Source organism: Aphelocoma coerulescens, chromosome 2 (assembly GCF_041296385.1).
Source record: "Aphelocoma coerulescens isolate FSJ_1873_10779 chromosome 2, UR_Acoe_1.0, whole genome shotgun sequence".
NCBI lineage: Eukaryota > Metazoa > Chordata > Aves > Passeriformes > Corvidae > Aphelocoma > Aphelocoma coerulescens.
In genome coordinates this window covers 55,012,869-55,029,431 of record NC_091015.1, presented here as the reverse complement: position 1 = coordinate 55,029,431, position 16,563 = coordinate 55,012,869, and the positions used below count along the sequence as shown (strand labels likewise).

At 39.9% G+C, this 16,563-nt stretch overlaps 1 protein-coding gene across 2 annotated transcripts; it reads left to right on the top strand.

Annotated features, from left to right (window-relative positions):
* The first annotated feature begins 73 nt into the window (after window positions 1–73).
* Window positions 74–16,338, top strand: LZTFL1 (leucine zipper transcription factor like 1). 2 transcript variants are annotated; one of them, XM_069007557.1, is made up of 10 exons: window positions 74–124; window positions 7,807–7,931; window positions 8,386–8,580; window positions 9,094–9,154; window positions 9,999–10,067; window positions 11,440–11,505; window positions 11,640–11,717; window positions 14,050–14,223; window positions 14,713–14,816; window positions 15,383–16,338. In XM_069007557.1, the coding sequence occupies exons 2-10, from the start codon at window positions 7,855–7,857 to the stop codon at window positions 15,399–15,401; spliced, it is 843 nt and encodes a 280-aa protein (XP_068863658.1). In that variant the 5' UTR covers window positions 74–124; window positions 7,807–7,854; the 3' UTR covers window positions 15,402–16,338. The 2 variants fall into 2 exon arrangements, with proteins under 2 accessions (XP_068863658.1, XP_068863657.1); XM_069007556.1 differs by lacking the exon at window positions 74–124 and adding an exon at window positions 5,780–5,843.
* The last annotated feature ends 225 nt before the right edge of the window (window positions 16,339–16,563 follow it).

Genomic DNA, 16,563 nt, shown 5'->3' with positions numbered 1-16,563 from the left:
TGCGCTTCCGCACCGCCCGGCCCGGGAGGGCGGGCACGGCCCGCAGCACCGCCTTCCTCCCGCCCCTCCCGGCGCGGGTCGGGGAACTCGGGATAAGCTGGGGTGGGAAAGACCTCCGCGATCGGTGAGTCCAGGTCGTACAGGTTAATGGCAGCCCCAAAAGAAGCCTGGGGGTTGTTTCAGTACAGTTTAGTCAGGTTGGTTGCTGAAGGTTAAAACAGAGGAAAATATCACGGTAAGGCTTCTTTTCTCAAGGGGCTAAACCGCCAAGAAGAGGAGGCTCAGGGGGTCCTCATCGCTCTCTACAAGTACCTGAAAGGAGGCTGTGGCCAGGTGGGGGCCGGTCTCTTCTACTGGGCCTGCAGTGAGAGGACAAGAGGAAATGGCCTTAAGATGAGAGCGGGGAGATTCAGATTAGAAAAAAAATTCACTGTTAGGGTGGTCTGGCATTGGAATAGGCTGCCCAGGGACGTGGTGGAGTCACCATCCCTGGGGTGCTTACGAGGCCTCTGGCTCTGGCTGTGGGTGATGTGGTTTAGGTGTTACAGTGGCAGTGCTGGATGGACACCTGGACTGGATGATCTTAAAGGTCTCTTTCAACCTTGATAATTATTCTATGATTCTATGTCTTAGCATACCCTAGAAAGAAGACAGTTCAAAGATTTGTCCAAGAGCACATGCAAATTTAGTGTGAGAGAAAAAAAAATTAAAAACTGTATCTTACTGCACGCACACCATGCTCCCTCTTTAACCTTTGTTACGATTCAAGTCTGACTGCTTGAATCAACAGCATTTGGTAGAGGCTGTACTCTTAATAATTAAGACTCTCTGTGGAAATTGGAGGAAGATAATCTTTTTGAAAGAACTGTAAAAGAATAACGCTTAAAGAAAATCTCATCACTAACACAGTACCCAGGGGCTCAAATTATAACAATACAGCATGTAATCACATACTGTTTTTCAGATTCAACAGAAGTGCCATTATAGAAAAAGTATACTGCAGGGAACACAGGATAAGCTCAAAGGAGCAATCCTTCTGGCAAAGGAATGGTTTCTTATTAGTATTAGCCTGTAACTGACAGTTTAGTATCATTTCTAAAAAGAAAAATGCATGCAATATTGGCCATTATCTCCTGCAGTAATGAGATATCCCCCAAAAGATGCCTGTGAGTGTTTACGGTTCATTCTCAATTCATTCAGGAAAGTGCAGTCTGGCATCACTCTTACTGTTGTGGATTATGCATTATAGAGGCATCTCAGTGATAGTACTGGATAATGGTGGCTTATGGCTTCTCTGACTAGATTATTAGATTTTTTTTTATCTGCTTGAAATTCTCTTTCCTGCTAAAGCAATAAAAATGTTGAACTGACAATATCATTCTGGTCTAGGAAAATGGACTAGTTGACATAATCTCTGTTGTTTTCACAGTTCACACTGCGTATATTTACGAGAAAGAAAGGCAAGTGAGAGCTGCTATGAAACAGCTCTCTGAAAAGTCTCAAAATTTTCCTAAGGGAATTTTCTTTCTCCATGCATAGCTAACAAATAGCAACGAAAACTCAGCCCCTACAGTTCTATTACTCAGAGACTTTGCTTAAGAACCACCAGCTACGATATCATTACCATAGTAATTGTAATTTGTTAGTCATTCTTCAAGTCATAGCAATAATGCAGAGTTCTCAGCTTATGTGCAGTGAGACTTCTAGAGATGGATAACCTTTCCTTGGGCAGTACAATAGTTTGTGTCTGGAAGTAACACCAGAGCTAAGCAGTGCCCATGGTAATTGATAGTCTCCCCTCTATTTGTTAGGTATAGCCCAGCTTCCTAAAGAACAGTGCTTTGAATTTGTGGAGACAGGCAAGTGAATAAAAAATAAATGTCCTTTGATTTCTGTTGAAGAAAAGCATAAATCAAACCCTGGCATGGATCTGAAGTTTGTATCTAATTTCTTCTGGATGGCAATCTCACGTCATGTTTGCAGTAGGTTTTCTTTGAAGTTCTTACCCAAAATGAATGCAGTAATTCCCCAGGAAAGTTAAAATAATCCGGGGTTTTTTTCAGTCAACAGGACCAAATGTAATTTGAATTGTACATTTAGTTGCATTAGGGCACCATGATGTAGGAGCCAGTGTTCCAAACAGGCTTCCCCATGGAAAATACTCCATTTGATCCTGTGGGAATGATGGTGTCATTCTCATGGGATTGATAGGACTCTCAAGCATGCAAGCACAAAAGGAGAGCTTGGATTGTTAGGGAGGTTTGCAGACACAAATGCAATGTATCTTCTCCTGTAACTTTAAAGAGGCTTAGATCTGGATGACAGAAATATTGCTCTCAGATGCTGACTGTTTTCCCCACACAGCTACTCTCTTGTCCTCACCACTGTAGACACTTCCACTGCCCCGGGGTCCCTGCTCACTTTGGCTGGAAGGATTTGCAGACCTCTGACTCCTGCTTCTTCAGGTCAGATGAGAAATGTTTGAAGGAGATAACTGGTCAGAATTGTTTCCTTAGAAAATATTGATTGTGAGTGGTAAAGCAGCGATCTGTTCCAGTGGGTTGTGAGGGGAGCATAGAGAAGCTTGAGGACCCAGGTGCAGCTGTTACTTATTTGTGAAGTAGACACTGCTCTTTGGGGCCCCTGATCCCAATCCTCCCCCCTCCAAATATTACCCATGAAAGGTGATAATTTTGTTTGTAATTCTGTGCTGTTTTCCTCAGAACCCCATTTTTGCCCTGGTGTCCTTTGTGGAAGCTCTGGAGGTTGGCAACAGCAAGCACAAAAATCACAACCTAATGCACACTGCAGATGTGACGTGGACAGTCTCTTATCTCCTTTTCTCCTTTTCAAGACTGACATAGCACTAAATACAGGAGACAGCTAAAGCCAGACAACACTGACAGGAACGAACTGAAGGCTTAAACAAAAAGAAATAATGAGCATATGGTACATTCCCACAGTGGTTGTCAAGACAGACAACAAATATCTTTGAAGGTGGGCTAGAGAAATTGAAAGCAGACATATTCCAGAATGATGATCAGCCACTGCAGTTTGGGTTTGGCTGGCAGTTCAGAAAGTTGCCGGTCCACTCAGTGGGGAGGATAAATGGTAGTGAAGGCTCAAATCGTACAGGATACACACGTATCTCATTCTGTTCCTTTTCTTACTCCTGGTTATTGCCACAGTCAGAAAGGAAACAAAATGCTTTTTAGTCTGATCCCGTGTGACAGCTCTTTGGCACCTGTTGTTGACTTCATCTTTTCCCAGCATCTCATTTGCCCTTGGCCCCTGCATTGGCAGAAGTGTAGGGGCAAAGGCATCAGTGAAAGGGAGGTTCATCTGTTCAGTGTTTTGTGCTATTCTCTCTTGTTACACCATGGCCATTCAGGGATTGCTCTCTTTGTGGCTGTTAGTTGAATACATGCACTTCTGTTCTTTTGTGCTTCATTTCACTGGGGTCCCTTCGCTAACAAGTGTGCAGAAGCAGCCAAGGTAAGCACTTCCAGGTGCTGAACACTCAATAATTCCATTCATGCACAATCATTCCAAGCTCCATAACTAGGAACTGTGGAAGAAAAGGAATGATAGAAAATCCATGGTTGAACATGTTTTGGTCCAATGAAATGCCAACACTGTTTCGGATGCCATGAATACCTTAGATGGACTGTACAAAATCCCCATAAAAGTTGTCAGTCAACATCACTCATGGCAATACTCGTGTTTCCTGCTGTGTGTTGGTAACACCTTTTTCTGCACACCTTGCCGAGGAATCTGAAGAAGTGATGCTGCCAGCATGTACCGTGTAGTGGAGCAGAGGACAGAGAGGTGCAAGCTAAGAAGGCGTAGCATAGCTCCTGCCAGGTCCTTTAGGCCAGTTTCAACTACTGTAGAGCTGCTTATGCTCAGGAACAACCTTTTGTGCATATGGTCTGTCTTTCTGCACTCCCTTGATTGCCACATGGATTTCAGTTCTGAGGACAGACCTGGATGCCCTTCCCTGAGGGCATGCTCCAGGGCCTCCTGTAAACATGTCTTGAGTCTCCTGTGTTGAATGTAGACTGCACATGTGACTTGTGTTTACTGAAACAGATTTGGAAGGAGTCAGGCTTTATCTGTCTCAAGAGTTGATCCAGATGATTTTGATGGAATTTTTGTCACTTGTTCCTGATTGTGTCTGAAGTAAATAGAAATTAGGTTAGATTTGCCACTAATACAGCTGCTTACTCAAAATTGCCCGTTAATCCTAAATTGGTCACTGCTGCTTTTAGGTCCAGTAGTTAATGAAAATGCACTGCACGCTGTAGTCAGTAAGACAAATACAATGTTGAGGAATGCAAATTGCAATGGATCCCATTTTTCCCTCTCGAACTATGGAAGAAGGGCAGTTTTCCCTTGGGGCTACTCAGCTCTGGAAAGTGCCTGGATGGAAACAGCTGCCCAAGTGCAGCAGCCCTCCTGCCTGTGTGTGTTCCAAATGGCCTTTTCCCAGCTTGCTGCTTCCTGGCCTGTTAGTCATTTTGCTATGTCATTCCGGTGCTCTGCTTTCACTGCTTGTCTGGGTATGGAAGGTGACACCAGCTTTTGAAGTGTCCACTGGTGTCCTGGGAGAAGGCCATTACATCCCTTCTTCCTGTTCATAATGGGACAGATTCAATGATCAGCATTTCCTCTGTCTGTGGCTCACTAATATTGCACCTCTGCTGTGACAGATCTGGTCTCCTTCTGCAGGCCTTGAGGACAATTAATGAACAAAATCCATAATTTCAGTGTGCCTTTTGCTTACACTGGAAAATCCCAAGCTCTGTCAACATTACTTTCATCCTCTCCTTAGGTGCAATCAGGGTACAATACAACTGGGCCCCCTACAAATGGTTAGACTTCTTCCATACACTCAGGTGATGGATGCAAAGTTATTTTTCCACATTTTATAAATTTTTTGGCTGATCCAGGTGAAAGACTCTGGTGACAGTTACCCCACCTGGAGTACTGCATCCAGCTCTGCAGTCTCCAGCATGGGAAAGACATGGACCTGTTGGGGTGAGTTCAGAGGAGGGCCACCAAGATGATTAGGGAGATGGAGCACCTCTCCAGTGAGGAAAGGCTGAGAGAATTGGGATTATTCAGCCTGGAGAAGGCTTTAAGGTGCCCTAATTATGGCCTTCCAGTACCTGAAGGGAGCCTAGAAGTGCTTGTAGTGACAGGACAAGGGAGAACGAGTTCAAACTGAAAGAGAGTAGGTTTAGATTAGTTATTAGGAAAATATTCTTCACCGTGAGGGTGATAAGGCACTGGAACAGGTTGTCCAGAGAAGTTGTGGATGCCCAGTTCCTGGGAGTGTTCAAAGCCAGGTTGGATGGGGCTTTGAGTAACCTGGTCTAGTGGGAGGTGTCCCTGCCCATGGCAGGAGGGTGGAACTAGATGACCTTTAAGGTCCCTGCCAACACAAACCCCTCTGTGATTCTGTATTGTCCTGCTGACATGCTAATGCTTTGCAAAAATCCGTGTTTAGTGAAAAAGCCTTTGGAAAAAAAATCTTAGGTGATGTAAATAAACGCGGGATATTGCCCATCGCGCCTAACTGCCCCTACCGCTTCAGCAGCTCACTGCTGCACAGTAGAGTTTTCCAAGCTGCACCTGAGCACGTACGAAATCCAAAGGTAAAACAAAATAAAGAAAACAGCTCCTTTATCCGCTTCCACGGCGCGCGGGTCACGTGGGCGCGCGGGTCACATGGGCGCGCCGCCGCCAATCGGAGCGCGGCGAGGGCGCTCGCGAGGCTTCGGTCCCCATGGCAACGCTGGGCCCGCAGCCGTCCGAGCGCCGGCGGAGCGGCCGCCATGGTGAGTAGCGGGAGGGGGCCGCCGCCCGGCATTCCTCCTTCATCCCGGGATCCCGGCACGGAGGCGCTCCACGTCGGGCGGCCGGCCCGCAAGCGGGGCAGGGGTGCGGCCTGTCGTCATGCGGGAGCCGCTCGGGGCAGCTGCGGCCGCCACCTGCCCACCTGGGCACCCTGCCATCCCTGCGGAGACTCCCAGGGTTTGGGATTTTTGAGGGATCCGGTGGCCCGGTGGCTTATCTGCGTATCAGCGTGGCTGACTCGGAGATCACGAGTGCTTATGTGTTTGTTTACTAGTTTAATTTCCTTTCTGTCTGTAATGAATAGAAGCTTTTCAACTAAAAAAACCCTCCAGTAACAGCAAAGAGAACATTAATTTAGCTTTCCATATGATCCCTCATCTGCAATAAGTGGGACTTTGTGGGCAACACTGGGCTTGCAGCCACACTATGAGAGCTGGTTTTATTTACTGCTGGTGCTGCTTCCTCGGCTGCGTTTAGTTTCCGGAGTATTGATTGTTCATCCAGGTATCCCAGGATTGCATTGTCACTGAAGCTTCCTTGCACAGGTTGTTTACTAAGGACAAGGTGATCAGATGAACTGTTTTGTCTGAGTTACTACATTGCTGTCCTTTCCCAACATCAGCCATCCTAACAAAGTACATTGGAGTAAATGAGATGGACCTGCCTTTGCATCAGCTCTCCAGGGACTGTGGTGATAAACTCCCACTCATGCCCTGTTGTGCCTCCTTGTCACCCGTGCTACCTGCATGAGCAGTGGTTATTCTGATGTGAGTGCCCATGCCAATAGTTCTTTTGAGATAGAGGCACATATAAAAGGGCTACTTAGCCAGATCTAAAACTACTTCCTTCTTCATTTGCCCTGGCAATATTTGTTTCTGGGCAATAGGCTGTTGAGAAACAAATTCACATTATCACTTAAGATCTCCTTCTTCATCAAAACAGCATGGCCAGCAGGTCGAGGGAAGTGATTCCCCCTTCTGCTCTCATGAGATCGCATCTGGAGTGATGCATACAGTTCTGGTGTTCCCAACATAAGAAAGACATGGAAGTGTTGGAGCAAGTCCACAGGAGGGCCATAAAGCTGACAAGAGGACTGGAGCACCTCCCCTACAAAGACAGACAAGCTGGGGTTGTTTAGCCTGGAGAAGAGACGGTTGTGTGGAGACCTCACAGCAAACTTCCAGTATTCTGGAAGAGACCTACAAGGAAGCCAGAGAGGGACTCTTCAGCAGGAACTGCAGTGATAGGACAAGGAGTAATGGGCACTAATTGAAAGAGAGTAGGTTTAGATATACAGAAAAAGTTCTTTATTGTGAGGGTGATGAGGCACTGGAATGCGTTGCCTAGGGAAATTGTGAATGCCTCATCCCTGGCAGTGTTCAAAGCCAGATTGGATGGGGCTCTGAACAACCTGGTCTAATAGGAGGTGTCCCCACCCATGGCGGGGGGTTGGAACTAGATAATCTTTAAGGTCCCTTCCAACACAAACATTCTGTGATTCTATGATTCTGTGAGAAGTCTCAAGAGCTACATAAAAAGTAACAAACATAACATGCTTTTGTCTGGGTTTTTTGTTAGTACATATATGAAAGATACATGATTCAGCTACATTATGCATGTGTAATGTAATACCAGGACATGTCCAAGAGCTTCCTCTCCTGTACAGTCCTTCTGGTTCTGATCCTCTGATTGCCTCTATCTCTGATTTGGTATGACTTTTTTGAGGCTACTTGAGCCCTTGCTTCCAAGTACTGGAGCTTTCTCACCCATTTATGAGAGGTGTATAGGGATTAGACCTATGAAAATATGGTTGTTTTTTACCCTGCTAGTTAGCATGCTAACCCTGTGAAAGCAATCACAGAAACTAGTCAGAAGGCAAGTATTCACAGTAGTTATGCTCCTTTTTACTTAAATTTGTCTTTGTGCTCGTGTCCTCCTCCGCAGGCAGAGCTGGGCGTTAATGAGCACCACCAGAACGAAGTGGTCAGCTACATGCGCTTTGCCCGTTTCAAGCGTGGCATGTGTCTCAAAACAGTGGACTCTTGTTTTCAGGACCTCAAGGACAGCAGGTACTGTGTGGAGTGGTTATGAGCAAGAATAAAGCAAAATATGCTAGCAGCAGTGGCAGGTTTGAATACTTTATGGAGTGACTTTTCTCCATTTAGGTTTGTATGTTCTTGTATTTTCCAGAAGTTACAAGTCAAATGCTTTTAAACCCAAGTTGTTCAAATTCTTAGGGATTAACATAGATATTGACAGTATGACATTGCTTTATATCTTGCTTCTGATGTCTAAACTGGATGCAAGGCTGTAGCTGAATTAATATTTGTGATTTTAATGATTTAAAGAGAAAATTCAAATACAATAACAAATTAGTAGTGCTGTGGTCATCTAATAACTACTGACAGTGGAGGTTTTTAAAAGATATTGCATCATATGAGTGGTACCTTTGTAATAGGATCTCATAACAATGCAGAATTGTAACCTTTATCATACCTGACTCATTTTGACCGCTCTGTTTAGGCTTGTTGAAGAGACCTTCACAGTTGACGAGGTGATAGACTTGCTGGATGGACTGCAGAGTGTCGTACACAGTGAAGTGGAGTCAGAGCTCATAAACACAACTTACACCAACGTTTTACTTCTGCGGCAGCTCTTTTCCCAGGCTGAGAAATGGTACCTCAAGTTACAGACAGATGTCTCTGACTTGGAGAATCGGTAACATCTATTAGACTATACTTGCAACAATAAGAAAACTTTGAAGTGTTGGCTGTTTGCATTCTTTTCCTAACCATAACCAATAGAAACTTATACTTTTACTACTGTATCAGTGATAGGTTAGCTTCAATACTTCCATCTATAAAATAGCAAGATACAAAATAATGTCAAACTTGGCAGCAAGATGTTTTATTGGTAATATTCTTTCTTGAATTAATCAGTTGAGAGCAGGTGATCTCAATTAAAAAGCTTTTGTTGTCTGGTTGGATTATATTTCAATTAAGGATGCTAAGTCTATTCTAATGCATGTATCATACCATTGCATGACATGATCTGTTGCATTTATGGTATTTGTGTAGGACTTCACCCTGTACTTCTAACAAGAATTTTACATGCAATAAAAGGCATAGCACCAGCTTGGTGAAATGTGTTTCATAGCATAGGTCTTAGTAAATAAATGACTCCTTTTATATTTCTTGGGTAAATAAATGCGTCTTTATTTTTTTTTTCAAGAGAATTATTGGACCAGGTTGCTGAGTTTGAAAAGTCGGAATATACATCTTCAAACAAAAAGGTAGAATTTTATTTTAATCAAATCATAATCAAATGTCATGTGGAGTCATGACAGATGTTAAAAATGCTTAGTATTCACTCTTTGTGTGTAAGAGAAAACCAAAACCCCATCCTTTTTTTTTCAAAACAGTCTTTGAAACTGTCTAAAAAGTCACATTTTGCATTTTCGGCACCAAGGCTCACTCTGAATTGCCTTGGCTATTTCCAGAGTGCAGGTTCTGCATTTCTGGAGCATGCCTCACACACCTCATCCCAAGGTCAGCCAGACCAGGGATGTGCTGAAGCATCTGCTCCTGGGTTCTCTTCCCCTGGCAGCTGGGGTAAGACTGGGACGTTCACTTACCCCAACATGAACCCAAGAGCTGAGAAGATTGCACAGTACAGATATCACTCTAGCTTGTCTTGCATGAATATGTTTGCACCTTACTTGGTTTGGAGTGTAAAGGTATATTTAGTTAATATATATTATTTTTACCACTTTAAATGAGAAAATTATTTGGAGCTTTGTAAATACTTTTTCCTCTTACAACCACTCAAATATCTTCTCCTTACTCCTTTGTCTTTTGGTTGCTGCAGGATTGTTAGTCTTCAGTAGAACCACGTTTGCAATACTTTTATGTCTCTATGCAGTATCTTTGTTTAACGTAAGCTCAAAGTGAAGTCCATAATTTAAGAGCCAAGGAAACAGTAAAAAAATGAACTTGAAATAAAAGGTTGTTCATTTGCTTTACAAAAGGAAGCTGAATTGACTGTCAACCGTCCATTGACTGACAGACTAAAGGAGTACTTTTCTTCCTCCTAGAAATCTGTATAATTTAATTTTTTCACCTTTATTATTTCTTCAGTCCACTGCAGATCCCATTAAACCAAAACTGGCTCCATTAAATGAAGGTGGGTCAGAGCTGCTAAACAAGGTAAGAACTTGGCTGTTCATGCAGTTGTGGTCAATGATCATTCTGCTTATGCAAATGACCTGAATAGCTTTACAATAATATTTGTACAATGTGTCTGTCACTATACAGACATCATGGTAATATACCCCAGAATGTAAAATGCTAGTAAATTAATAAATATTGCAAAGCATCAGAAATTTACTGCGGTTATGGTCTCTAACATGTATCGCAGTATTAACCCTTCTTTTGCAAAGACATTTTGGTCTCTGTTGTAATTTATTTTTCCATTTAATCGAGTGAAATAGTAAACCAGTTCCATGCAGCTAGCTGGTGCTTCAACAAAGAAGTAAATTAAAATATGTAGCTGGCTGAAATGATTAGGTTATTGAACATTTTCTGTATCACTTGAAGTCAATCTTATTACATCCAGTTTTTTGTAAGTTGGTTAAATTCCTCCTGAAGAAACAGGCACTCAAAGAATTTGGTATTGACTGGTTTTGAAAACATCTGATTTCTCACTCACTAAACATTTTCAGAATTACAAAACACTTTCTAGTACTTAACATTGTCAATAGTTTTTATTAGGTATTGTACTCATTTCACTGAACTGAACTTTTCTAAAATGCCACACTTCTTACAATGCCCTTTTTAAGTTTTGGTCAATCAAGGTAATTAGATAATCTATTTTCTGTCTTCTGTCCTGCGTTCCCAAAATGATGTATTGAGTACAATGTCTGAATCAAATTGTTGTTACTCACTATGATAATTAAAGCATTCAAGAATTCAGACTTGTATTTTGCTTATAGATTAATGTAAATTCTCTTTCAAAAATAATTTCAAAATCATAACAGTTTTTGTTGAATATGTACATCTGTTGTCTTTTTTTTATTCCCAAAATCATTCAAAGTTCATATGGTGATTTTACTCTGACTGATAAAACATGATTATTTCCTGTTACATAGAACAGGATATGCAGTAACCTGATATTTGTCTCTATTGAAAAGGAACTGTGGATAAATTTTTACTTGCCTGATGATTGAAAATATGAATGATGAGCAGCAATGAGATTTGCATCTCTGAACATGCAATTTTTAATAATTAATCTTGATACTAACAAGATGCTGATCTCAATCTCAATGTGGTAAAGCATGTGTCTAAGTGAATGGTCCTCTATGTTACAGTAGAATTGGAAACTTAAATTGCTTTCTCACTGGGGCAAAAAATCATGAAAATTGAATGAATTATTGATTTCTTATGAAGGCAAATTTTATAAGCATTTAGGATCTCTTTTGCTTTCCTAAGTTAGGAAGTGTATTTTCTTCCCTGAAATATTTGGAAAATCCAAAATGGCACAAGGGTGTTCACAAACATTTTCTTGTTCTTTAACCCAAAGACAGTTGCTTATCTCCAAGAAGAAAATGAAAAATTGAAGACCAGACTCAGGACCATAGAAACACAGGTAAATTCCCTGTAAGCTTGGATACTTAATGCTGCTTACGTATTTAAAAATACCTAAATAAGAATCCCATGGTTATTATTCTTATGTTTTAAGTTAAAATGTTTCTGAGGTTTTAAATTTTCAATGTATTGCAGGCTACAGCTGCCCTAGATGAGAAGTCCAAGCTGGAGAAGTCACTGAGGGATTTACAGATGATCCAAGGAGATCAGAAGGTAAATATAATTATATCCTTCTGCTCCCAGAGGGGGAAACTGTTGCCAATACATCCAAAATGTTGGTCTGTATGGTGTGTTTCTTTTCTGGCAAATGCAAGAGTTTGAGTCAATGTTGTTCCTGCTGACATTGTCTGTTCCTGCTGGTCTGTCAGTCAGCAGGTAATCCATAACATTAGTTGATGTTATGACGTATTCAGGAACTATCAGGAAGTATTCCAGAATTCATATTCCCAGGGCTGAGAGTTGTATTAACAGACACAAATCTATGTCTGTTTGTTTCTTCATTCTTACTCATGAAAGAATGATACCTAACCTGTTTTTTAGGGCAACAATTAAACACTAATTCTTTCACAAATTTGTCACTTGATGTTCACATGAACAAGCCAGACTTGCTGCTTGTTTGATTTTTTTGTAGTTCTCCATATATCAGCGTGCTGTTAAAAATGTTTCACCATTTATTTTTATTACTTGAGGTTCTTAATCTGTTTGTTTTGTAAATGTTTTGTAAATGAGGATTCCAACATGGTGAGTTGACACAAATAAATCTGTTCAGGTCACCTCAGTATTTTTCTAAGTTTCTACCTTTATTTGTCAATAATTAGAATTTTCCAAAGTTTGTTCATGTGTAATTGTTTCTTAAATTTAAAACATTTCAGTTCAGGCTTTCAACAAAATTAGAGCACTTTAATCCCCTTATTTTGAGTAATTGACTTTAAAATTCCTGCGGTATTTACAGATTTGGAAGTAAGGTTCAAGATAAGAAAACATTTCTATTTTAATTTTCATATTTTAATCCTGATTTCTTTTTATTTTGCTTTCTACCTGGTTTATGGTATGTACTTGGTTTTCTTAATATGTTAAAAGCTTACTTAGTAACTTTCAAAATTGTATTTAATAATAATTTTAATAGGGAACTCAGTCATGACAAATATTTTCTTTCTCTGTTTTGTTAAACTTTAAATTATTAACAGTTTAAAATACTAAAGGGGTGTATTGAATCCTGGATAATACTGTTTGTAGTGTTAAAAGATTGGAACCAAATCTCATCCTGCTTTTCTGGTTAAACATGAATTGGCCTCAGTGTCAGGGCTGCTGAGTATCTTCAGCTTTCCTGTCCTAATTTGCTCTCTCTAATCTGTTGCTTTCTCCCAGTTGCTTGTAAAGCAGTAGATTTCAAACTCTTTGAACAAATAAATGGCTGCCAAACCACAATTGGTTCTTAAGTCCCAACTCATCAAATTGATGGGGTTTTTTTTAATTAATAGTTAATAGATGGCTCCACGCACAAAGTGTGAATCAAAGTAACTGAAACTGGGAGTAACTCCCAGCAGGAACTGGGAGTAACTGCTCTGTTGGATAAGGTTAATTTGAAGATTTAGAATTTTTGCATAACTAACTTTTGTCATGGTTAGAAAATAACAACTAAAACATACAAAATGTATGTAGTGCTTCTCCACATTGCAGCCTTGGACTCTTGTCTCAGAATTCAAAATAAGCTTTTCTTCTGTAAAGGTGCTACTATCAAGTGGTTTCCTATTCTAAAGTCTTAAGTTCCAGATAGAAGAAGGAACAGGGCTTTCTTAGGTTTTAGATTTTGTTGTGTTTAAGGTGCTGCTGGTTCAGCCTCATCCTGAGTCATTACACGTTTGAGTTTGAAACTGAGCTTTAAAACCTTAGAATGTTTTGTGTTTGGTTTTTGTTTTGTTTTATTTTAATGAAAATCCATAGAACAGTTACATTATTATAGTGTTTTATGACCCAGAACTGATGTTCAGAAGGGTCTGAGTTGTTTCTTCTCATAAGGAAAAAAGGAAAGTTGCTTCACAAGCAACTTGGAGCCTCTTTGTGTAAGACACCTGAGAATGGTGCAATGTTGGTACCTGACTGAGAGTGTGAGCCTAAACACTTTCAGCCTTTCCTACCTGTACTACACTAACAGCTTTGTAAATGTTTCAAAAATACATCGTAACATAGACATTTAGATCTTAAATGGTAATTTTCTGTATGGTAAATAACTTCCTGTTATATGATTCATCCTCTGGCTCTAACTAATTCCTAAAGAAGTGAAGTACAAGAACTTGAAATCTCAGCAGAGAAGACATTCCAGCCGTCTTTAAAAGGCATTTATTAACAATTTTTTAAGTTGTAAATCAGTCCCTGCTGTAACTTTTCTTTAGTTAAAGCACTTTTCATTTAGGTTTTACAGGAGTAACATGAACACAGTTATTAAAAATGAAGATGTGCCTACTTTGTGTGGAATTTTGCAATTAAAATTTTAAATATTTCTTCCCTTGAATTTTACATGTTTTAAATATTTCTTCTATTGAAGAATAATGCAAACCAGGATATCACTGAACTGGAGAATAAAGTGGCAGCTTTGAAATCCCAGTTTGAGAAGACTTTGAATGACACTACTGCAAACCAAAAATTCTTAGAAGAGGACTTGGTGACAACAAAACATAACTTACTGAAGGTTCAGGATCAGCTATCCACAGCTGAAAAGGTTAGCATTTTATTGTATTGTAAAGATGAATTCCTTACTCACATTTTAACTGATTAGTAATTTAACAAGCATATGCTACAGGATGCAGAGTTTACCAGGCCACACTTTTGCCCTTATATTTTTGTTATTTCAGTGGAAAAGCACATTATACAGAAAATAGCAAACCCACAATTAACTGCATGATCATAACTAGATGAATATTAAAGAATTGACCATTTGTCTAGATAGAAATTTTTAAATGAAAAGCATATTCTCAGTCTTCTGAAGACTTTTAGCCTGATTTTGTTATAAAATTAAGTTAGTGTTTCTATGTCTGTCCCAGTGATCTGATTTGAATCTACCAGCTGACTTCATCTAAATTTGAGTAAGTTATGGAGACTAGTACTACCAACCAAACTTGAGGAGGAAAAGCAAGTAGGTTTTTTTTTTTTCTATTTTGGTCTAGTCTTCATAATGTGTAAATAATATGTTGATGTTGTTATTATGTAGGAACTGGAGAAGAAATTTCAGCAAACAGCTGCCTATCGCAACATGAAAGAGATTCTCACCAAGAAGAATGAGCAGATAAAGGATCTGCGTAGAAGACTTTCCAAGTAAGTGCCTGTCTGTCCCAACAAGATCCTTGTTCTGGATCCACGTTCTGCTCCCATTTTGTCTCTAAAACAGTCTATACATTTTCCTTAAAAAGAAGTTCTAATAGGCTATTCCCTGCTTTTTGACAAGCCAATCCTTTGAATGGATGTTCGGTGTTGTTAGGGCTAGTGTGTGCAACAGCAGCTGTCATGTAGCATGTAATGAGAGTTTAGTATGGAGAGGATGGAGGATATTCGTGGGTGTGGTAGATGAGGCCTCAGGTGCTACCCACAGAGATACAGATGGCAGATGTTCCAGATGCTTTGGCAATTGTTTGGATTTGCAGGTAGGTCATTCCTTCATTTTACTGTTGGGTAAACTGGCCAGTTTTAAAAGGAGAAAATAGTCTAAAAAGTAAATGCGTTTGTCTGTAGCTTAAGTCATACAGTAAACCTTGACACATATGTATCAGTCTTGTGTGTAATTTATTGATTGGGTTTCATATTTTCTTTAGAGACAAAATGTCGTTGGGGTGTTTTCTAGTCTGTTTTAATGATTTTTCTACTTACTCTTTTTTAATCCTCAGATATGAGTCAGAGGACTGAAATACCAAAAAGCATCTGATCTATCAGAAGTTGTCATGGAAAGAAAATGTAGACTGGTATTATTTTTCAGTAATTTTTGTTTTGAATGATGTACTCTTTGCTTCTAGTGTTCAAAATAACTATTAATATTAATTTCACGCTGAAACTCTACTTCCTCGTAAACCTAAAATTTATAGATATTAGTTTCTGCAGTCCTGTTTTTAATGGTTAGCCATTGACATTCGTTGAGAAATAGCAAACAGGACCTTGTTGAAGAACTGAGAACATTCCCTACAAACAAAGGAGTTTATTTTTGTTAAGAAAAGGGAAAAAAAAGACCAAAAATACATGCATTAGAGTTTTTGATGTCTTCAAGGTGGAAACTCCAGTTGCTACTTTTGTGTAGCTAATATAGTTAAGAAGTAGCATTATATGTAAAAATTTCATCATCAAAAGTAAAGACTAGGAGGAACAAAAAGAAACACTTTGATTCTATAATGTTACTTCACACTGGGCATGTCATAGCTCAGCAAAGTGTGGTCAGTAGCACTTTTCTAGAGGGTGTTCATTAGACAGTGAGATAAATATGCTTTATAGCCAAAGTGCTGGACCCTTTCAAATAAAGTTGTGCTTTTTCACTTGAATTCATTTAAAGCAAATTTGAACATCAGAAGACAGATTCTGATTTTGCCAGTATTCTTAATATTGAGATGATAATCTAAATACGCATAGGAAAGTTAATGAAGCAACTTTTTTGGGAAATAAGTTATTTTAAATGTTTTCATCTCCTTTCTTAATGTAACCTCACCAGAAAACAGCTTACTTCTCTTGAGTCTTCTACTTGTCATTCTCTGCCTTGTGTTTGTCAGTCGCCTAATAGTGCATTCTCCTTGTTCATCTGTCCCTGTTCATGTGTATCTTGTATTTTACTCCAAATAAAGTACTATGTTTTCAAACATTTAATCTTTAAGGAGCTGGATTTTTTAATAGGAATGTTTTGTATAGCTGGTTTTTTAATATCTGTGGGAATGGTGGCCGACCAGTAAAGAATCTTGCTAGAAATGAGAACATTTAAATTACAGATTCGTGCTCAAAGCCACATCAAAGCTCACATCAAACAGCTGTAAAAGAGCATGCCAGTGACAGGGCTGAGGAGAGACTGGGGTGTTTATGTTACAGAAAC